Here is a 24,675-nt window from a genome sequence, read left to right as displayed (position 1 = left end):
TTACTGTCGCCTTCCAGTCAGCGTGAAGCAGTCTGGCCATTCTCCTCTGACCTCTCTCAAAAACAAGGTGTTTTTACCCACAGAGCTGCCGCCTACTGGATTTTTTTTTTGTTTCTCGCACCATTCTCTGTAAATTCTAGGGATTGTTGTGCATGAAAATCCGAGGAGGTCAGCAGTTTCTGAGATATTCAAATCACCCTGTCTGGCACCAACAATCATTCCACAGTCAAAGTCACTTAGATCATATTTCTTCTGCCTTCTGATGTCTGGTCTGAACAGCAACTGAACCTCTTGACTTCATTTCATTGTACTGTGTGTTTCGATGTTTCAATGTACATGTGACAACTAAATTTAATCGTTATATTTATTCTTTTTTAATTGAGCCTTTAAATAACATAAGGCTTTTCACAGGCATGAACGACTACCTAAAAGTCCTGAACAATATTCTGCATTTACGTCATTGCATTGTATTTGCTTGGATTGCTTGCTTCAAGTTTTACATTGAGTCTTTTCAAAACTAAAGGCTCTGCAGACAACTAGGAGTAAGTGCATCAGAACATTAACCCTGTGCAGATTAAGTATCCCAGCAATAGGAAACTCCAGCTTCATCTCCCATGGTTTTATTTTATTTGGATCCCGAGTGGAGCTTTTTCTATTACTAAACTGAACTAGGTAGTCTTCCCCTAAATGAAGGATATTTTTTAAAACCATCAAAGGGCTTTGTTAAGCACATTAAAGCTTAACAAAGGGCACAGTAAATTAAACGATGTTGTGGGAACGTAGCAGGATTTGTCGTGTATGGATTACAACTAAAAATAGTTCCTACAGCCCTCTGATGGTTGTCCATCATGTCTGACAATGACAAGAAACCTGTGCAGGAGAGTTTTACAGTTGAAAAGCTGTTGCAGTGGGGCAATTTCACTCTCCTGACTTCAGAAGTTTGGGTCTGGTGGTACAAACAAGTGTCACAAACTGAGGTCATCATTGGTTGCAATAGATGACCATGATGTCCTCTATGGTTTGTCATGCCCTTCCTTCTCCACAGAACCTTGTAGCATTGCCTTCCTAGCTGTTGGATCTCACTGTAGATCTCATTGCCCAGTCTGCTGGAGCTGACTTCTCATGCTGGGACAGGCATGTCACTGGGGTATGAGGTCACTGGCTACCCTCACCTGGTTTAGCCCATCTGTCAAAGCGGTGTACTGGGGTGTGGCCAGTGTTGCATGCAAACAGTTACTTGGAGCCATAGGTGAGAGCTGTGTGGCCAGTGGGGAGCAAAAGTGATTGCGCTGCCTTGGAATGGATAAGACAAGCCCCTTCACCCAAGGTGCGACCCCTCCCTGGACACCCCATACATCCCAGCCCTCTAATCAATCAACAAATGGAAGGGTTCATTTGACACTAAAGCGACAAGCACAATAATCAATGATTAGTTTTCGATGTTCTTATCACTGGTTGTCTTTAGACGTGCAATCTGGAGTAGCGCATACAGCTCTGGTCTCCCCAAAATAGGAAGGATGTTGAGGCTTTGGAGAGGGTTCAGAAGAGGTTTATCAAGTTGCTGCCTGGGTTAGAGGGCATGTGCTATCATGAGTGGCTGGACAAACTTTGGTTATTTTCTCTGGAGTGGCGGAGGCGAAGGGGAGATCTAATAGAGGTTTGCAAGAATATGAGAGGCATAGACAGAGTAGGCAGGCGGTATCTCTTTCTCGGGGTAGAAACGTCCAATACCAGAGGGCATCCATTGAAGGTGAGGGGCGGGGGGGGGGGGGGTGTAGGTTCAAAGGGGATGTGAGGGGTAAGTTTTTTACTCAGAGAGTGGTGGATGCCTGGAATGTGTTGCCTGGTATGTTGATAGAGGCTTTTAAGAGATGTTTAGATAGGTACATGAATATGAGGAAGATGGAGAGATATGGCCATTGTGTAGGTATGAGGGATTAGTTTCTGGGGTTCTTTTTTAGTTGGTTTGGCACAGCATTATGGGCCAAAGGGCCTGTTCCTGTCTGTACTGTTCTATGTTCTCTAGCCTCAAAAGTCCCACCTGGCCATCATTAACTTTTTCTTGGATGTCGTGGGGTGGCATGGTAGCATAGTGTCACACTTTACAGTGCCAATGATCAGAAGGTCAGTGTTCAATTCCTGCCACTGTCTGTAAGGAGATTGTAAGTTCTCCCCTTGACCACATGGGTTTTCCCCAGCTGCTCTTGTTTTCTCCCACATTCCAAAAGACATACAGGCAAATTGTAGGCATGCTATGTTGGTGCCGGAAGTGGGTCCCCATCACATCAAAAGGTTCAAAGGTTCAAAGACTGTGTTGTCCTTTGACGCAAATGACGCGTTTCACTGTATGTTTTAATGTGATAAATAAAGCTAATCTTTACCCTCCCCTCCTGTAAAATATCATCATTCTTCTTCTTCCATTTAACACTAACCATGATGTGATCTGTAAACTGCCTAAAATTTGTGCTCTGCTTGGATTCAAATCCCAACACTTGACTAGTTACCCACTTTTTAAAATTATAATAGAAATAATAGCAGTTCCCTTCCCGAACAGTGTTGAACTCTTGCTTCATCAGACCTGTTCATATGAATGGTGTAAGAGATTGTGGAGTATTGCCAGTATGAAAGTGGAGAGAGTGTTTCCTCTTGTGGGAGAATCTAGCATGAGGGACCACTGTCCAAATTAAGTGCTTGACCATTTATGACAGTGTGGTAAACTATGTGTATACCTGTCTGGACACGCCCCTCTGCTGACTGCTCCTGTGGCTCCTCCCACAGACCCCTGTATAAAGGCGATTGGAGGCACTGCTCCTCCCTCAGTCTCCAAGATGTCGTGGTCACGTTTGCAGCTAATAAAAGCCTATCTTTTGCCTCCCGTCTCCGGGAGTTATTGATGGTGCATCAGATGGAAATGGAGTGATCGTGCTTTCTCTCAGAGGGTGTAAGTCTTCAAAGGACAGTGGAAGGAGGATCTTTAAATATGAGGCATTCTGCAGATGCTAGAAGTCCAAAGCAAAACACAAAATGCTGGAGGAACTCAGCAGGTCAGGCAGCATCTATGGAAATGAATAAGTTGTCAACACTTCAGGCCAAGACCTTTCATCAGGACTGAATAGGGAGAGGGAAGATGCCAGAATAAAAAGGTAGGGGGAGGGGAAGTAGGTTAGCTAGAAGGTGATAGGTGAAGTCAGGTGAATAGGAAAGGTAAAGAGCTGGAGAGGAAGGAATCTGATAGGAGAGGAGAGTAGACCTTAGGAGAAAGAGAAGGAGGAGGGGACTCAGGGTTAGGTGATAGGCAGGTGAAAAGAGGTAAGAGGCCAGAGTGGGGAATAGAAGAAGAGGGGAGGGGAGGGAATAATTTTTTTACTGGAAGGAGAAATTGATATTCATGCCATTAAGTTGGAGGCTACCCAGACAGAATATAAGGAGTTTCCCCTCCACCCTGAGGGTGGCCTCATTGAGGTACAAGAGAGGGACATGGATCGACATGTTGGAACAGGAATGGGAATTGGAATTAAAATGCTTGGCCACTGAGAAGTTCGGCTTTTGGCGGATGGAGTGGAGTGTGATGTAGCTCTAAAAGTAGTGAATAGGCATGTTTACCATTGAAACATTCTTATTAATAATGAAGCCAATTGCCTTGGAATTTTATTTGTCACAAGTATATTGGGGTGGCACAGTAGCATGGTGGATAGCACAACGCTTTACAGTATGGCGACCCTGGTTCAATTCTCACTGCTGCATGTAAGGAGTTTGTATGTTCTCCCCGTGTCTACGTGGGTTTCCTCCAGGTGCTCCAGTTTCCTCACACAGTCTACGAAGTAGCAGTTGGTAGGTTAAAATTGGTCATTCTAAATTGTACTGTGATTAGGCTAGGATTAAATTGGAACTTGGCTCAAAGGCCAGAAGGGCCTATTCCATGCTGTGTCTCAATTAATAAATATGATAATACATATTTCTTACTTTTTTCATCTTTCAAATGTCTTAGTCTGCTATGTGAGCAATGGTATTAACTCTTTCTGTATCATAAGTTCAGTAGAAGAATCATGAAAACTAGGAAGCTGTTTTAAAAGCAGCTGTTTTGCTGGAGATAGGCTTTAAGATCAGGGAGACTCAAGTACTAATTTATTCCCCATGTATCCCAACAATTTGATTGGCAGTGTCTCTTGCATTGTGTCAATACGCACTGCTGATAAGACACATTTTTATTTAGTGGTTGCTTGGCCTGGCATAGTACACTAAAGACCTATTTCAAACTTCAGGCCTGATTGTTCTGATTTCTCAATTTTATGATACTGTCATTGTTTCGGCTGTAATGGAAACAGAAAATATTCAGCAAGTCAGTCAACATATGTGGAAAGGAAACAGGAGTCAATGCTTCAGGCCCTTCATGAGAACAGGGAAAGAGAGATTAAAAAATACAACTTTGCCGAGTAAGTGGCAGGAGTAACGGACAGGGCAAAGGAACATTGGGGATGGGGTGAGACCAGGTCAAATGCCCCATTGTCTTGCAGGTTAACTGACAACATCTAAAGATGCTTGTGGGTTATTCCTTTTTATTCTTTTGCACATTAGTTACTGTATCACAGCAGTCTGCATGTAATGGGGGGCATTAATATCAACCAATATGTAGTCAGAACAAAAGAACATTATGTAATGTCTGCTGCAATCTAATGTGATTAAGGGATAGCTGGCATGCACAGTAATCCAACCTGCTCGAGAGATGTTTCTATTTAAAGAAACTCTCTATTGTGAGTATAAATTAAAACACCGAGAGAAAGCAGGAAATGTAATTTGGACATTTAATCCTTTGATGTAGAAGTAGAAGTACACCAATTCAGAATCAGAATCAGGATTAATTTCATATGTTGTGAAATTTGTTGACTTTGTGGTACCAGTACAATGCAATACATAATAATAGAGAAACAACTTTGTATTACACACACACACATATATGTATGTATATAAAATAGTTAAATAAGAAGTGCCAAAATAAAAATAAAAAAGGTAGTGAGTTCATGGGTTCAATGCCCATTCAGAAATCAGATGGCAGAGAGGAAGAGGCTGTTCCTGAATTGTTGAGTGTGTGTCTTCAGGATCCTGCACCTCTCTCCTGATGTCAGCAATGAGAACAGGACATGTCCTGGGTGATGGGGGTCCTTAGTGATGGATGGTGCTTTTTTGAGGTATCACACTTTGAAGATGTCCTGGATACTACGGAGGTCAGTGCCCATGATGGAGCTGACTAAGCTTACAATTCTCTTCAGCTTACATCGATCCCATGCAGTAGCCATCCTCCACCCCCCATAATAGGCAGTGATGCAGCAAGTTAGAATGGTCTCCATGGTACAAGTGTAGAAATTTAAGAGTGTTTTAATTGACATACCAAATCTCCTCAAACTGATAATGAAATATAGCCATTGTCTTGCCTTCTTTATAGCTGCATCAATATATTGCTGCCAGGTTAGGTCCTCAGAGATCTTGACACCCAGGAACTTGAAACTGCTCACTCTCTCCACTTCAGATCCCTCTATGAGGATTGGTGTGTGTTCCGGCACCTTACCCTTCCTGAAGTCCACAATCAGTTCTTTGGTCTTGCTGATGCTGAGTGCAAGGTTGTTGCTACGATTAGTCTTGGGGTATCTGAATAAAGAATGTTTCCATCATATTAATTTCTAAAATGTATAATCATTTGCTCTATGTTCAGGGACGTGGAAAGTCAAATGATCAGGACGCAGAAAGCACAATGAATAATTTACCTCAAGGACTAAACAACTTGGGCAGTAAGGTAAGGACTTGGAATAACTTTAGAAAATTACAAAGTGAACAGATTTTCATCCACAAACAGTGGACATCCATATACACAGCCATTAATGTTATATACTTCTACATGTGCACTGTAAAAGAATCTACAGAAAATGGTTAACTGTAAAGAAATTGGCTTGGAGCTCCATGTTATCCATAAGATCATTACCCTTCAACCCTGCTCCCTAATCTAGTTCACTCTTTAAAAAGGTGCATTAAATTAAAGTCAGTGTGTGATGACCTGCATATACAATCTGCAGAGGTTGTAGGTGGGAAGTTCAGTATTGAACAGATTGAAACAAGGTAGTGCTCTCATTGCACTGCATTCATGCACATTGAGGACCAGAATTACAAGAGATTTCCTGTGGAAAGACACCAGGGATAATGGGAATGATACTGGCCTGAGCTGGGTGTTGGGGTTCAGTGATGATGTTGTTGCTGTGATTGGTGGCCATGGTTGGGGCTGCCAGATAAAGAGGTCGGTGATTGTAGTCAGTGAGGGCAAGGCTAACTGATGTTGGATGGGTATAATTTTCCATAAGACCATAAGACACACAAGCAGAATTAGGCCATTCAGCCCATCAGGCCTGTTCCACCATTCCATTCATGGCTTATTTATTATCACTCTCAATCCCATTCTCTTGGCTTCTCCCTTTAACCTTTGACACTTTAATAAAGAGCCTGTCAACCTCAACCTTAAATACTGCAACCAATGACTTGGCCCGCACAGCAGTCTGTGGCAATGAATTCCGTAGATTCACCACACTCTGACTGCAGAATTTTTTCCTCATTTCTGTTCTAAAAGGATGTCCCTCTAGTCTGCAGCTGCGCCCTCTGGTCCTAGACATTCCACTGTAGGAAACATCCTCTTCACATCCACTCTATCTAGGCCTTTCAAGATTTGATAGGTTTCAATGAGATTCCCTCTCATTCTTCTAAATTCCAGTGAGTACAGGCCCAGAGTCATCAAATACTCCTCATATGTTAACCCTTTCATTTATGTGATAATTCTCGTGAACCTCCTCCGGACCCATTCCAATGCCAGCACATCTTTTCTTAGATAAGGGGCCCAAAGCTGTTTACAATACTCCAAGTGCAGTCTGACCAATGCCTTATAAAACCTCAACATTATATCCTTGCTTTTGTATTCTAGTCCTCTCAAAATGAATGTTAACATGAGATAAAGGGCCCAAAACTACTCACTGCCTTGCTTATCACTATCTCAACTTGCAAGATAACCTTCAGGGAATCCTATATGAGGGCTCCCAACCCTTTGCAATGTTAATCTCCTCCACATTTAGAAAACAGTTCATGCCTTTACTCCTTCTACCAAAGTGCGTGACTAGGCACTTCCCTGCGCTATACTCCATATGCCAACTTCAGCAGACATCCTGCTTATTCAAAACTACCTGCCCCTCCACCTATCTTCGTATTGTCTGCAGAATTGGCTACAAAGCCATCAATTCCTTCATCCAAATCATTGACATACATCATGAAAAGAAGTGGTCCCAATGGTGACCGTATCACACTGCTAGTCACATGCAGCCAACCAGAAAAAGCACTCTTTATTCTGACTCTTTGCCTCCTGCCAGTTAGCTAATCTTCTATCCATGCTACAAAGCATCTTTCCTATAATACCATGGGCTCTTATCTTGTTAAGCAGACCAATATGTAGGATCTTGCCAAAGCCGTTCTGAAAATCCAAATAAACAACATCCACTGACTCCCTTTTGTTGCTCCTGCCTGCTATTTCCTCCAAGGTTTCCAACATGCAAGATTTCCCCTTAAGGAAACCATGCTGACTTCGGCCTCTTTTATCCTGTGTCTTCAAGTACTCCGAAACCTCATCCCTAATAATAGACCCCAACATCTTTCCAACCACTGGAGTCAGGCTAACTGGCCTCTCCAGTGGTCCAATATCCACTCTCGTTTCACATTTACTCTTTATTTACGGTATCTGGAAAAAAACCTTCTGGTATCCTCTTCATATTTAATCTTTTCTCTGTTTCTGGCTCTTTTTAGTTGCCTTCTGTTGGTTTTTAAAAACTTCCCAATCCCCTTTATTCCCAGTAATTGTTGCTATATTATACACCCTGCCTTTTGTTTTAATGGTGTCTTTGACTTCCCTTGTCGGCATGGTTGCGTCAAACTCCCTTTAGAATACTTCGTTGTCTTTGTGATGTATCTTTCCTGTGCCTTCTGATATGCTCCCAGGAAGTTCATCAATTGCTGTTCTGTCATCATCCCTGCTACTGTCCCCTTCCAATCAACTTTGACCAGCTCCTCTCTCATGCTTTTGAAATTCCCTTTACTCCTCTTTAATACTCACACATCCGATTTTAGCTTCTCCCTCTTAAATGACAGGGTGAATTCTATCATATTATGATCACTGCCTCCGAAGGATTCCTTTCCCCTAATCAAATCTAATTTTAACATCCAATCCAGAATTGCCGTTCCCCTGGTTGGCTCCACCAGGGGCTGCTCTAAAAAGCCATCTTGTAGGCATTCTACAAATACTCTGTCTTGGGATTCAGCACCAACCTGATTTTCCTAATCTATTTGCATTTTGAAATCCTGCATGACTATCACAACATTGCCCTTTTTAAGAGCAAACACGAGAAAATCTGCAGGTGTTGGAAATTCAAACAACTCACACAAAATGCTGGTGGAACGCAGCAGGCCAGGCAGCATCTATAGGGAGAAGCACTGTCGACATTTTGGGCCAAGACACTTCGTCAGGACCTTTTTACATGCCTTTTCTACCTCCTGATGTAATTTGTAGCCCACATCCTGGCTACTGTTTGAAGGCTTGTGTATAACTCCCATCAGGGATTTTTTTTTAACCTATTTTCTTAATGCTACACATTCTATGTCTTCTGATCCTATGTCACCTCTTTCTAAGGATATCTGAAGGCAAGGTCATGGCAGAACACTGGTGAGCAGGGCTGGAGGTTGGGTAGATGGATCTGAGTGATTATTGTGGTGATGGAGGTGGGTTGAAAGAAGGCTGGAGTAAGTATGTCATTTCATGGGTAACAAGCTCATCTGGGATCCCAGAATCAGCCTGAGACATACTCAGATGGACTTCTTTGAACAGTACGGAAGTAGCCTTCACAAGCCTCTGGAAAACCTAATTTTGCACGTGGCCTTCTCATTCACCATTGAAAATCCCAGAAATAACTTGAATGGCTTGCATCTATCCTACATACCACCCTATAGTTCTCACAGATTATGAACGTTCATAGGGCAAAGTCCTGACAATATTTCAACTGTAAGTCTTCAAAGGAAAGAAAGGAAGAAAGAGAGAGCAAAAGCCTTGAGGGGTGGGGGGAAGCACAGGAAGGGAAATACAAGGCAATGGAGGGAGAGTAAAGATGAGAGATGGGGGGGGGGGAGGAAGAGAACCCCAGAATCTTGTGAGAAAAAGATCTACCATTGCTGAATTCTAAGCTTTGACTTCTGTAACATTTTTGTTTGTGGGAGTTCTCTGTGCATAAAATGGCTGTTGCAGATCCTGCAATACAGCACTTCAGAAATACTTCACTGATTATGTAGTGGTTTGTCTTGTGCTGAAAATAATCTGAAGCATGCTACAGAAATGCCCCAGGAGTTGCTATAGGCTCTGTAAGATCAAAGCCGGGCTGGTGCGAAGTCAGTGAAGGGTTGCTGCACCTCTCTTTGCAGGTGGAGATGGTGTTCTGGCTCCTCTCCATGCTGGCGACCCGCGACAAGGATGACATGTCCAGGACCCTGCTCGCCATGTCCAGCTCCCAGGACAGCTGCGTCGCCATGCGCAAGTCCGGCTGCCTGCCCCTGCTCATCCAGCTCCTGCACGACAGCGAGCGAGACGCGGGGCCGGCCCGGAATTCCAGCAGCAACAAGGAGGCTCGAGCCCGGGCCAGCGCCGCGCTCCATAACATCGTGTACTCCCAACCCGACGAGGGGCAGGCCAAGAGAGAAATGCGAGTTCTACACGTGCTGGAGCAGGTGCGCTTGTACTGTGAAACATGCTGGGAATGGCTGGACTCCAACAGACCAGACAACGGCTCGGAATCTAACAACTGTAAGTACATAAACTAATCGTCTCATTTAACGATTACAGAACAAAAGGGCATTGCCTTCAAATCAAGCTTGGCTTTCTTATTCCCTCTGAGTACCTCTAACCTCAAGACATGTACATCAGCTTCTCTATCTTCCATTAATTTATATCCCCTCCCTCTTCTCTCATTTTCCATTTTCCATTCTGGCTCCTCTTATAATGTTTCTCTTCTCTTCATCTACCCATCTCCTCCCTCCATTTTTCCCATGATCCACTCTCACATCCTATCAGATTCCTTCTTCTTCAGCCTTTTACCTTTTCCGCCTATCACCTCCCAGCTTATCATCTCATCCCCGCTCCCCATACACCCACCTTCCCCTTCACCTGGGTTCACCTAACACTTGTCAGCTGTACTCCTTCCCTTTTCTCCACCCTCTCATTCTGGCCTCTTCCCCTTCCCTTCCAGTCCTGACAAAGGGTCTGGGCCGTAAATGTTGACTCTTGATTTTCTTCCATTGATGTTTGACCTGCTGAGTTCCTCCAGCATTTTTTTTAAAAACTTTTTTTATTGTTTTCAAATAGTTACAGAATAAATGTGTATGAGAAAAAAAATGTGTTACCCAGCCCCCCTCCCCTTAACCCCTCCCCCCTAACATCCCTATTAAAAAAAAAGAAAGAGAAAAAAAAAGGAATGCCTGGATATTGGAGGGTCCCCACATGCTCCACGGAGTTCGTAATAACTTTAGTGTATGTATTTCTTTCTTTCCCCAAGTAACCAATTATTTCATCTTCGGAGCACCTATATATTTAATCCTGTCTTTTGTAAATAAGGGCGCCAAATTTTCAAAAATGTTTCATATTTATCTCTTAAATTGTAAGTGATTTTTTCAAGTGGAATACAGCCATAAATTTCGTTCTTCCAACGATCTATACTTAGATATGTATCCGATTTCCAAGTCACTGCAATAGCTTTTTTGGCTACTGCCAATGCAATTTTTATAAATTCTTTCTGATATTTATTCAATCTGGATATCGGTTTTATCCCTTCAATATTACCTAGTAAAAGTAATATTGGGTTGTGTGGAAGTTGTATTCCAATAATTTGTTCCAGTAAAACTCTTAAATTTGTCCAAAAAGGTTGAATTTTAGAGCAAGACCAAGTAGAATGTAAAAAAGTACCAATTTCTTGGTTACATTGAAAACACTGAGTTCCTCCAGCATTTTGTGTGTGTTGCTCTATCTGAGGTGATGCCTAGAAGCAACTACCATTTGATATAAAAGGAAAAATCTTGAAACCCCTTGAACCTGTTCTGCTGGTCAATAAGATCATTTTGCTGATCGCTACTTCCATTTTCTGTCCTAGTTCTATCTCTGTCAAGACTAGTAATCAGCACAGTGGAACTTTAGAATTCTACTTTCCCCACAACAAAGTTGTTGCGGTGAAGATGCAATACTGAGAGAGATAAGATTTAGCAAACCTGATAGGCTGAATGGCCTCTTCTGTTACAATCTCCGTAACCTTGACTGCCCTCACCTGGTTTATTCACATTCCACATCCGATTATTAGAACTCACAAAGTTCACTAAAATAGCGTAACTGCCTAACTAATTCATATCAGTCCTTCATTTGATTGATTCTGAGGATTCCTCTGTATATAAGGCATCTATTTATGTAGACACAGCAATCTGAATAGTGGAAAATCATTTAAAATGAGGGTAGCTTTCAAAATGGTGGTTCGATAGAGTGGATATGGAGAGAATGTATCCTGTGGTTTGAGAGTCTAGGAACAGAGGGCACAGCCTCAGAATAGGGGGACGTCACTTTAGAACAGTGATAAGGAAGAATTTCTTTAGCTAGAGAATTTGTGGTCACAGATGGTTATGGAGGCCAGGTCATTGGGGGTAATTAAGGCAGAGGTTGATAGGTTCTTGATTAGTCAGGGCATGAAAGGTTATGAGGAGAAGGCAGGAGAATGGGGTTGGGAGGGAAATGGATCAACCATGACAAAATGGCAGAGCAGACTTGATGGACCAAATAGCTACTCCAATGTCTTCTGGTCTTATGGATTATAAATGGTTACAGAATTAGCTGGCCCATCAAGGTTCCATTAATTTCTTTTGACTTTTCTTTTCTCTCTCACTCCCATTCTAAACTTCATGTCCTTTGCTGTCTATACTGTTCATTCCAATAAACATAAACTTCAAGAACTGCATCTTACCTTTCAACCAGGCAATGGATAACCTTCCTGATTTAACTGAAATTTAAACAAACCTGATAATGGTTCTGCTTTTGGCATTTGCACTCCACCTCAATACTCAACAGGCCAAGCAGCAACAGCGCAGAAAGAAAAAGGGTTAATGTTTCAGGTCATTGACGGTTCATTAACAGTGGGTCTTGGTACATACAAAGGAGCACCCTATACATTCCATAAATATGTCTCTGATAGCTTAGAACTTGAATAAGAAAGTAAGATAAGAAATTGGAACTGGAGCAGGCCATTCAACTCTTTGAGTTGCTTTGGTCATGGCTCAACCTTCACTTTAGCACTTTTTTTTCTGAAGGAACTCCTTACCCATTGATTTCTTTAATGTCTAAAACTCCATCAATCTCTGTCTTGACTATACTCAGCTCAATATCCTTACATTAAGGTTGGGATACCTTAAGGTTGTTATAGCTGGGATTGTTAATGGGGACAAAATCTCACTACCTATTAAGTGTTCCCAATGGCATGCACCTCAAATAGTCTCTGAGAACTGAGTCCAGCTCCTGGTCTTCACATGGACTGGTTTTAAAGAATCAGTAACCTGTAGGCCTGATTTTATTCTCACAAATCAATGAATATGTTGTAAAAAAAGATGACTCCCTACTTGTACATAGATTTTTCCTTTTGCCTGTTTTCTCTTTCCGCTCTTTTCTATAAGTGTATACCTCAGATAAATACTTTGTGGAGATTTGTGATATATATGATTATATGATATATATGTACAATGTCTGAAACACATCTAATGGAAATGTTTGTTTGATGATGAACTTCAAAAAAAAAAATTACAAAAAAACCCCAGTAACCTGACATTGCCCCTTCTCTACTGATAGAAGAAGGGTCAACACTGGGTTACTGGCGCTTTAAAACCAGTTACTTTGGGCAGATAGGGTTCATCAGCCATGGTTGGCAGCTCATCGAGGGGAAGGAAATCTCTGACCTCAAACCTCATGGCGAAGGCTTCAGCAGTAAAGCCTGAGTGAAAAATCCAGTACTGCCCAGGAGTGCATATTTAGACAGCTAGGTTACAACATCCATGGTCAATCCTGGCCAAAGAAGGCCTCATCGAAATCCCAGGGGAAGCATCAATTAGGTATCAGTCCTGTCAAGCTTTTCGGAATTTTGTGCATCCCAGTGAGATCACCACCCATTCTCCCAAGTACAGGCCAATAGGATTGCTCTGCGTCACATTAGAATCAGAATCGGGTTTAATACCACTGGCATATATTATGAAATTTGATGGCTTCACGACAGCAGTCCATTGCAATACATAATAGAGAAAACACAGTGAATTATCATAAATTTATATCGGTGTTCAGGGGTTCAATATGCATTCAGAGATAAGATGGCAGAGGGGAAGAAGCTGTTCCTGAACATCATGTGACTTAAGCTAGTGCAAACAGCTTCTGTGGCTTTATTGTGTGTTAAATCATGGGTATCAAAATGCACTTGGTATCTATCGTGACCAGCAAAGTGTTTTGCAGGCAATGGCAGAGACAGAAGAGGTTCTGTAGATGCTGTAAATCTTGACAGCACACACAAAATGCTGAGGGAACTCAGCAGGTCAGGCAAAATCTATGGGAGGAATAAATAGTCGACAGCCTGAAATGTCGAATGTCCATTTCCCTCAGTAGATGCTGCCAACCTGCTGAGATCCTCCAGGATTTTGTGTGTGTTGCTTGGATTTTCAGGCAATGATGTCATTTACCCCATGTAACACTCATTATGGAATGCTGTGAGTGACTTGGACATCGTTGAACCATATTGTCATGGGAACGTCCATTACTGGACAGTGACACTACCTTGCTAGTTTTTTTTTGCTCTTTTTTGGCACAATTTAATCTAATTTTTAAATATATTTGTATTGTAATATCTAGTTTTAAAAAATATATATCATATATTGCAATATACTGCTATCACAAAGCAACAAATTTCACGACACACACAAAATGCTGGTGGAATGCAGCAGGCCAGGCAGCATCTATAGGAAGAAGCACTGTCGACGTTTTGTGCTGAGACCCTTTGTCAGGACTAACTGAAAGAAGAGATAGTAAGAGATTTGAAAGTAGGAGGGGGAGGGGGAGATCCAAGATGATAGCACCAGCGTTTTGTGTGTTGCTTGAAGTTCCAGCACCTGCAGATTTCCTCGTGTTTGCGTTTGTAAATTTCACGACGCGTCAGTGATATTAAACTTGATTCTGATTCTGATTTTGATTCCAGCATCTGCAGAATCTCTTGTGTTTACCACTTTATTTCATTTATTACCAACAGTATTTATTGAACCACCAAGCTGAAAAAATATCTTGACCACCAAAAGGTGTTAATTTCTTTAGAATATGACATATAACTGCAACAAATGCTTTGGAATATTGTGCTTAAATGGTCTTAACTTCTGTTCCTTTGCAGTGCCATTGCCCATAGAACCCCAGATCTGCCAGGCAATGTGTGCAATAATGAAGTTGTCCTTCGATGAAGAGTACCGACGTGCTATGAATGAGCTTGGCAAGTTGCATTGTTTTCTCAATTCTTTCATAGTCATTCTTTCTATGTCCCTAATAAGGTATGGAGGTGATTTTATAGAACATTTGAAAAGAGCTCGTTGGAATTGAAAGTCAAGAGCCCAATACAAACAAATAAACCAGAAACCAATCATTGATGAAGCACAGATAGAAAACAACGTAGGGAAGTATATCGTCCTTTGTAGAAGGAAGAAATGCATAGATTATTTCCTGAACAGGCAGCAGATGCAGAAATCGGAGGTGCAAATGGATCTGGAAGTCTTAGTATCGGTTTCCTTACAGGTTAACCTGAAGGATGAGTCTGTAGAAAGGAAGACAAGGTAAATGCCTTCATTTCCAGAGGAGTAGAATGTAAAAGCAAGAGGCTTTATAAGACATTTGTCAGACCATATTTGGAGTATTGTGACCAGTTTTGGGCCCCATATCTAAGAAAGGATATGCTGGCATTGGAGAGGGCTCAGATGAGGCTTATGAGAATGATCCTGGGAATGAATGGGTTAATGCACAAGGAGCGTTGGATGACTCTGGGCCTGTACTCGCTGGATGAATGAGGAAGGAATCTCATTGACACCTATTGAATATTGAAAGGTTTAGATCAGGGATTCCCAACTGGGATCCACAGACCCCTCAGTTAATGGTGGGGGTCCATGGCATAAAAAATGTTGTGAACCCCTGCTTTAGATAGAGTAGACATGCATAGGATGTTTCTAATTATGGGAGAGTGTGGGACCAGAGAGCACAACCTCAGAATAGAAGGGTATCCCTTTAGAACAGAGATAAGGAGGAATTGGTTTGGGTGAGGGGAGAGGTTGTGAGGGAAGCTCAGACTTTAGTTAATAGGTAAAGAAATATAGAGCAGCATTGAGGAGTCACAGAAAAGTGGTGAGGTGAAACTTGTTTAAAAGGTGCTGAAGACAGAAACTCCTAACAAATGCCAGAACAAGCACTAGAGGTGCCTGAATACACAGGACTAAGGTCTGAAAGCTAGGAAGTTAGGATAACTGTTGCCATCAGTGTAGTGGGCTGAATGTCCTCAAGTTTTATAAATTTCTATCGCCTTTCATAAACTAAATGAAGAATCACAGAGTGGTTCCAGAGATATTGATAATAAATGTCACAACAAGCAGGATTAGGGAGAGAATTTCCTATCAAAGGCGTAAAGTTAATAGAATCTCTCACTGATTGTGGGATGGATCAGCTGAATGAATGGGTGATGGTGCCGGAATAGCAGAGAGAGTGTCTGAGCAGACTTCCTCTGTAGATTACCGACAATAACATTCAAAATCCAATGTAAATTTATTATCAAAGTATACATATGTAGGCATATACTACCCTGAGATTCATTTTCCTTCAGGCAATCAGAGTAAAGCAAAGAAATACAATACAATCAATGAAAGACTATGCACAAACAACAAAAGATGAGAACATAGATTGCAGAGTCCTTGTAAGGGAATCCATAGGTTGTGGAATCAGTTCAGTGTTGAGCTGAGTGAGGTTATCCACGCTGTTTCCGGTAATAACTCTTCCTGAAGCTGGTGGTGTGGGACCAAAGGCTTCGGTACCTCCTTTCCAATGGCAGCAATGAGAAGAGAGCATGGCCAGGGTGGTTGTTTCCTTGATGATGGACGCTGCTTTCTTGTGGTAGTCCCCCTTACAAATGTGCTCAATGATGGAGACATCTGTTCATGTGATGGGCTGGGCTGTATCTACCGCTATTTGTAGCATTCATGCTGCTGAGTACAATAATCACATCTGGCAACAGATTTGTTTATCTTTGAACAAATTCTTCATCTAATGACCGGATATGCTGATTTCATAACTTTGTCCTTATGAGTTTTATTTCAAATGCAAATTATTTTTCGAGACTCACGTTCAACAGACATTCTGTTGAGAGGGAAATCTGACAGTAGCTGTTAGTGCTAGGCTCTGCTCACTACCCACCCATCTGATTCCATTCACTTCAAAAGTCTGAGTGCTTAAAAGATGAGTAAAAATAGCAGCAAAATTTCTCCACCGATCAGTTTCAACAAGGAAGAGTGCAACCAAATGCACCTGGAATTCCATGTCATTTCAAACATTGAGAACCCCTATCATTAACATGCTGAGTGGGTCACCAACAGCTAGAAACTCAAACAGACCATCTGAGGACCCTATAGTAACTGACATGCCTCTGATTGTGACTTGCTAAAGTCTTTCCATCATGTACAGTACAAGACATAGGTCAGGAGTGTGACAAGAAGCACTTCAGTTCCATTTCCAACAAGACTCTAGAAGCTCAACAGTATCGACGACAAGACAGAACTCTCGATAGATTATCCACCCACCTACCCAAACGTTCATTCCCTCCACACTCTGTGTGTAGCATCTACAAAATTTGCTTTCCTAAGCTTCTCTAGTGTCTCCTCCCATACACATACCCTCCACCACCAAAAAGAACAAGGTCTGTAGCTGTCATTTCCCTCTAAGATGGAACTCTCCTGACTTGTACAAAAAGATGTCATTGGGTCAAAATGCTGGAGATCCTTACAACAACAGGGGAATTCTGCTCCCTATGGACTACAGCACTTCAAGAAAATGCCTTACCACCAATTTCTCAATGTTAATTAGCGTCGGACAATAATGCTAGCAATGAAGGATCTGCTAGATTCGTAACTTCAGGAACCCAGACAGTTTACTGATGCTGCCCAACCTGCTGAGCTCCTCCAGCAGATCGTTTGTTGCTTCAGATTCCAGCATCAGGAGACTGCCGTGCCTCCAGTGGACAGTAATGCAGATCCCCTTCCACCCTGAAAAATTAATTAAAATTCATTTACTGGATCATATCCCTCATGTGGGCAAGGTAACTTAACAGGAAAAATAGATTATTGAATGTTTCTAAAAAAAGGTAAGCTGTTGGTGCAACTTGAAGTCCTGCAGATGAAAGTTCATCCTGGACTTTTGACCTCAAAGTCTACTTTGTCATGACCTTTCACCTTTTTTGTCAGTCTGCACTTCCTCTGTAATTGTAACCTATATTCTGCCTCCAGTTATTGCCTTTCCCTTGTACTACCATGATATACTGATGCGATGAAATGATCTGTATGAATGGTGCGCAAAGCAAAGATTTTCACAGCAACTTGGTTCACCAGGCAATAATAAACTATCAATGAAGGAGACGCATTTTGTTAAATAATCATTCAGAATTACCCACCTGATTTTTTAGTCAATGATCTTAAGTATACACCCCTTAAAATAACTCTGAAATGTGATTACAGGTCTATTGGGTTTAAATGCTGACTTCTAATCCCAACTCCAAGCATATTTAGTTCTACAAAAAGAAATTTGATGTATTAAAAAATCAGTAATTTGGAGTTTGGAGATCTGTATGAAAATTTATACTCAATTTCTAATTAATCTGCTCAATTCCACTGGCTGAAGGATGTTCCAGAGTTACAAGTCTAGAGTAGGTTAAAGGTCAGTACATCATGGGGCAAAGTGCCTGTGTTGTGCTGTAGTGTTCTATGTTCTGTAAAATAAACATTGCCAAATTTGGCTTCTCCAAACCAAAAAAAAGAGAGAAGATGAGACACTGAGATGTCTCACCAGTGTTTGTTTATCTGTCCTGACACAGGAGGACTGCAGGCAGTTGCCGAGTTGCTTCAAGTTGATTGCGACATGTACGGGGCAACCAGTGACCCTTTGAATTCAGCCCTACGTCGGTACGCAGGGATGGCCCTGACCAACCTCACCTTTGGAGATGTCGTCAATAAGGTGAGTGACCGTAGCTTGTCCAGGCACACCTGCCCACACTTTACAGGCTAGATAAATACGGGAAGGCAACACGAGTGAATCAGCAGATGCTGGAAATAAATAAAAACACAAAATGCTGGCAGAACTCAGCAGGCCAGACAGCATCTATGGGAGGAGGTAGTGACGACGAAGGGTTTGGTCTGGACAGGCTTTATTCTTGCCACAAGAATCATGAGTGCCCACTCTGTGTGAGAATGATCAATTGAGAGTTGGAAGGTTGGGAGGGGTGATTGGAAAAGAAGTAATGTTCTCATCGGGACAGAGAGATTGAGCAAAATCTGCTTCCATATCTCTTTTCCATTATAAGCGGTGGAAACAAAACACATATTTTCTAACCACTTTGATGTAGGTGTAAGTTCATTGGATTAGATTTTGCTGGGCATTGGATCCGGCAAAAATGTCAAGGAAATGTGCTCAGTGCACGTCCCGAGATAGACATGCCGCACGGTTTGCAAATCCCCCCCCCCTTGAATGCAGATTTTACTCCTGCACAGAAGGATGAAAATAAAGTGGGAGACGTTTTTAAATTATTTGTTTTCAGTTTAACATTTTATTTATCTATTTGAAATATTTACTTCCTTTTCTTAAGAGAAAACTAATATTTTAAATACATTAATTGCTTTATTTTTACTAGTGTTAGATACACAGTAGAGTTAATAGAGATAAACCTTGACAGCCTTGATGGATGGCGAGACTGGGAATGGGTGGGTGGTGCTCTGTGATCTGTCAGGCTTCCTCAAACGTCCATGGCTCATCTACATCAGCTGATGATGTTCATCAAGGCCCAGTAGCAAGGATCTCTTTGGACTCGCAAGGTCAACCTTCCGAATCAAGAAGAGGCAGATCTAGGGAAATGGGGAAAGCGGGGAAAATTGTGGGTCAGTTCTCTCCATTGTAATTGCTGCAATGAGTTAAAAATAACATTCATGAAGCATTAGTACAATAATATAATTTATGTGTATTATGACTTGGCATATTGATTAAGTTTTGGTGAAGCTCAGATCTGAAACTTTAACTATTTCTTTTTCCACACACAGAAAGTTAGAGGAACCCCACACATCACACAGTATCTGTGGAGAGGAACAGCAGTCGATGTTTCGGGCTGAGACCCATCATCCAAACTCTCTTGACGAAGGGACTCAACCTGAAACAATGACTCTCCATAGATGCTGTAAGATGTGCTGACTTTCTCCGGCATTTTGTGTGCGCTACTCTGGATTCGAAGAATCGTTTGTGCTTGTTCTTTTTCCACAGCTGATCCATGTCCTGCTGGTTTTTTTCCCAGTATTTTCTATTTTTTCCAGATTTCCAGTATCTAGTTATTTTTTTGGTTTAAATTGCTGCACTTACAACAAGGAGTTCAAGAAGAGGGCTTAGCCCAGTTCGGACCATGGCTGTTATGACCATTAAATTCAGTTAATAAAAAGCTCATAAGCCAATAAATCTGAATAAAAAGCTCCAAAAAGCTAACAGCAGAAATGCTGACCATGAAACCATGGGGCTACATATGTAACTGGTTTATGAATATTTTGTAGGGAATCAAACATTCTCAAATAAATTAGCTTAACTGAAACTCCAGATCTACTGAAGTGAATTTGATTATAACTGATATAATTAAGCCATTCAGCTCAAGGCTACTTGTTAATGCATGTTTGTTGACCCAGCCAGCAATGCTAAGAAACTGAACGAATTAAAGAAAATCAATAATTTTATTGTTTAGAGTGTGAGTTGTGTCATCTGGAGAAGTTCCCAAGTCAATATTTTTGGTTCATTTTTACTGAAAGATAATGTCTACTACATAAGGAGAGGATTAATGAAAAAAATGCTCATCAGATGTTGCACCATCTATAATGTAAGTCAGTCTGATTGCCAGGATATTATCCCAGGATCCTTAAGCTTTGAGTCGATGAAAAAGAGATGGATTTGTCTATGTTTTGACGACTTATCTTAGCCAATCTGCTTAAGCATATTAACTAAACTCTATTTAGTTTAAATAATTGATTACCTGTACTGGGCTCATCTGTTACTGAAACAAAATCTTCTAGGTCAAGGGCAGATGCTTTAATCTCTTCCAGAAAAGTTAGTGATCAGGTGCATGAAGCACACGCTCAGGCACTTGTCAAGAGGGAATAGTTATTCTGAACAGAAGTTGGACTTACTTCTTTGCCTTTCCCTCCTTCCAGCTTCCCCAACAAAAATGATACTTCCTGACAGTTTAATGCATGCATTCAGTGCCATCCAGTCTCTCAGCCCAAGGGAGTTTCTTAATGTTTCTCCCTAAAAAAAGAGCAGAAAGTTGTCTCATATAATTTGCTCAAAGTACATTAGACGGTAGGAACAATCTGAATTATTCTGCTTCTAAAAATTGGATCAGTGAACAGGATTATGTTGGCTGATGCTACATGGTTCCAATTAGAGTCACTGGCATTTAACCATTTAAATCCATTAAATCCTGGCACTAGTTACCAAGTGTTTAATAGATTCAGGATGTCCAATCTGTCAGTTCTCTCTGCTACCAGATTCCATGGATCTCTGAATTCTTCAGTTTTCATTGTGAGAAAGTACTTCCTATATCCCAAACTGGACCCAAAACCCTCCAGTGATTGTACCAGGGGAAAAAAAAGAAAAGATAGTTTACTTTAAATTATTTTGCTTTGGTTTGTATTTTGCTCTATATCCTTACACTAAGTCATTATATGCTTTAAAATATTCTTAACCACTTATTTATCAGAGATATTTAATTTTTACTAAACAGCATACCTTGCTGCTTTTATAGCTTTGCAAAACACTCAGGGAATTTTAGGAACAGTCTCCTCACTGAACCTGATCTTGTACAAACACTATTACTGCTTGGACCATGCACTGGAGTCTGGGACACTGATGGCCAGTGTTATTGTCCATATACATTGTGACAGGCCAAGTATGTGTGGGTCACTACATTTGACATTCCAAGTGGGTGGACTAAGCCAGCAGGTTTGGCCAAATGTAAGTATAATTTCTGGGTTAAGTAAAATCACAGCTTTTATCAAATAGGGCATTATTGTAAATGGTTGATGACGATTTTCTACCGTTGAGTTTCACTAAGTTATGAGTTAGTAAGTTTGGAGATGGCATAAAGATTGGTGGTGGTGTAGATAGTGTAGAAGGTTGTCATGGGTTTCAACAGGGCATTGACAGGATGCAGAGCTGGGCTGAGAAGCAGCAGATGGAGTTCAATCTGGAAAAGTGTGAAGTGATACACTTCAGAAGGTAGTATAAGGTAAGTGGCAAGATTCTTCGCCATGTGCAGGAAGCCCAGAGGGATCTTGAGGTCCGTATCCATAGATCCCTCAAAGTTGCCGTGTAAGTTGATTGGCTGGTTAAGAAGGCATATGGTGTGTTGCTCTTCATTAATCAGGGGACCTAACTCAAGAGATATGAGGCAATGTTAGGGTAAAGGCTAGACAAATATTTTGTATTCAATGCTGGTCGCCTCCTTTGAGATTCAAGATTCAAGATTGTTTAATGTCATTTCCAGTACACAAGTGTAAAGGAGAACAAAATAACTGTTAGTCTGAATCTGATACAGCCCAAAAAACACAATAAAACAAAAATAATAAAAACACACAATCAATATAAAAACATAACATAGCTTTTATAGATAGATTGATTGTATGTAAGGTGACTCTAGGCACAGGAGTGCCTGTTCATAGGGTGATTGACAGGAAATGATAATGTGGTGGTGGCTGAGGGCGTGGAGGCATGGTTAGAGAATGGAGGTGTTGATCAGCCTTACCACTTGGGGAAAGTAACTGTTTTTAAGTCTGATGATCCTGGCATGGATATTGCATAGCCTCCTCCTTGATGGGAGTGGGACAAAGAGTTCAGGAACAGGTGGCTGGGATCCCTCATGATGCTACTGGCCTTGTTCCAACACCTTTCTGTATTATAGGAGGGATGTGGATGGTTTAGAGAGGGTGTAGAGGGTATTTACCAGAATGCTGCCTGGATTAGAGAAGGTGTCTGGTGAAGAAAGGTTGAGCGAGCCAGGGTTTTTCACTTTTGGAGTGAAGGAGGATGAGAGGAGATTTGATAGAGGTGCATAAGATAAGAGGTATTGATGGATTGGACAGCCAGTGCCCTTTTCCCAGAGTGGAAATTCCTAATATGGAAGGCCATAATATTAAGGAGATTGGTGGGAAGTATAGATAGATATCTGAGGTACATTTTTCAAGCAAAGTGTGGTGAGACCATGGAACATGCCGCCAGGGATGGTGGTGGAGGCAGATACTGTAGATTAGGGATACTTAGGAAACTCTTGGATAGGCACATAGATGACAGGAAAATGGAGAGCCATGCAGGAGGGAGGCATTACATTGATGTCGGAGTAGGTTAAAAGGTCGGCATATCATCATGGGCCGAAGGGCTTGTACTGTGCTGTACTTTTCTAGGTTCTATTCCAGCTCAGATTAGTGAATGCTTGGCAGAGAAATCCAGGCCAATACTTTTCTTTCCTCCCATGACCAAGGCACTGAGCCAAATTACAATGCATTTCTTTCCCAGAGCAGTTAATTCAGATCAAAGTATCATACTAGTTCTAGACCACAAAACTGACAGTCAAAAATAGGATATTACCTGGGTGAATCCCTCTCTCAGTAGGGCCATAATGTACTATAAAGGAGCTATTTTCAGGTACAAACTCTTGGACAGCCCATTAGTCTCGGTCAGAAATGTCCTGAAGTGAATGAATCAAATTGTTGTGTTTATTAAGATGTGCTCACTTACTGAGTATTCAGAACCCAATTTCCTCTTGCAGGCGACATTATGCTCTAGAAAAGGCTGCATGCAAAGTATCGTGGCCCAGTTAGAGTCGGAAAGTGAAGATATACATCAGGTCAGTAATGAATCATTTTGGTCACATAATTGGGTAAGTCTGCAATGATTTTAATTGTACATTTTATCAGAAAAATACCTTCATTACAAGACAATAAAATACTGTAATTGTCACGGTGTTGTTAGAGTGTTCTTGGGGTTAGGACATATAGAAAATAACTTCAGCCTCCAATCTTCAGATCTGTATATGGACAGTAGATTAAATTTAAAACGCAGCTCTGAACAATGGATTCCTAAGAACCATGAACCACAGTTAACTGGAAGACCTGACGATGCTGATTTAAACTCATTATTTGGGTGTCTTTAGTGTGGGTGGGGAGAGTGCGGTGTGAAGGCTGTGTTTAGTTCAAAGGAAGTGCCGTGGATGCATTGTAAATACGTAATGGTCCTGAATTGTCCTTTGACCTTTAGCCTTTGACCCAAAACGTGTAGTGTTGGGCCAAGCAGTCCTTTTTCTCAGAAAGGGTCTCAATGTGATGCCTGCTGTGTCTCATTTTGTTGAATAAGGAGACTGCTTCATATCTACCAGTACTTCTCTCCAGTGACTTCATCCAACAAGTGTCACAGAAGCAGTCCACTACATCCATTTCACCTACCTCAGCTTCTCTGCCTTTGTGGTCCATATGCAAAAGAATTATGTTAATCTTCGCATTCCATCGTTCAACTTGCACGGGAAAGTGCAAGCTGGGTCCAAAGGGGCAAAAATGAGGGATCACTGAATTTAACTTCGACGGACCGTTCAAAAAGAAGTAGATTTAAAACCAAAGTCTGCCCTGAACTTACCCTGTTTTCACTACATGGATAGCTTGAAGATCAGCTTTAGTATTCAAGCCGTTTGGATTTTCAACAGATGTCAACTGGAATCAAATCCAAAATGTGTGGCTGGAATTCGGATTTAACTCTATTACAATGCTAAAGATATGCTGTGTTCAACGCTAATGCCCACTTGAGAGTCATGGAGAACTTTGTAAAGTTGGGCAAAAATTAGATTGAACCAGCTCTATGGTATTTCATTACAAAGTGGTATCGATCAACAGCTTGGTCCTGCGCTCCTGAAACATGGGCAGGTCGCTCGAAGGATCTACTGGTGGGCTTGCTCCTGGACCTGGCTAAGATGGCCATCCACGGGTCCAGGCGGCGGACAGTCCAGGGCTCTGCTTGGCTGATGGCCTGTCCCTCTTTCACGGATACTTTCATGCCCGGGTATCCTTGGAAAAGGAGCATGCAGTCATGATGGGTACCATGGGGGATTTCCAGGAATGATGGTCCCCCCCCCTAGGGAACTGAGTGTTTTATAGACAGTAATAATAATATTTTAATTTGAATCTGTTCACTGCTTTGTAAATATTTGATGTTTGTATTTTGTGTATTTTTATGTAAATAAGCTTTTG

At 41.5% G+C, this 24,675-nt stretch overlaps 1 protein-coding gene across 1 annotated transcript in view; it reads left to right on the top strand.

Annotated features, from left to right (window-relative positions):
• Positions 1 to 24,675, top strand: part of apc2 (APC regulator of WNT signaling pathway 2) — a 246,097-nt gene that overhangs the window by 202,256 nt on the left and 19,166 nt on the right. The window contains exons 8-12 of the mRNA XM_073068331.1: positions 5,708 to 5,788; positions 9,490 to 9,868; positions 14,511 to 14,606; positions 18,234 to 18,373; positions 23,208 to 23,285. Coding sequence (XP_072924432.1) covers positions 5,708 to 5,788; positions 9,490 to 9,868; positions 14,511 to 14,606; positions 18,234 to 18,373; positions 23,208 to 23,285 — 774 coding nt within the window. The remainder of the gene's footprint in view (positions 1 to 5,707; positions 5,789 to 9,489; positions 9,869 to 14,510; positions 14,607 to 18,233; positions 18,374 to 23,207; positions 23,286 to 24,675) is intronic.

This window comes from Hemitrygon akajei, chromosome 16 (assembly GCF_048418815.1).
Source record: "Hemitrygon akajei chromosome 16, sHemAka1.3, whole genome shotgun sequence".
Classification (NCBI taxonomy): domain Eukaryota; kingdom Metazoa; phylum Chordata; class Chondrichthyes; order Myliobatiformes; family Dasyatidae; genus Hemitrygon; species Hemitrygon akajei.
This window is presented reverse-complemented; position numbering and strand designations above follow the sequence as displayed.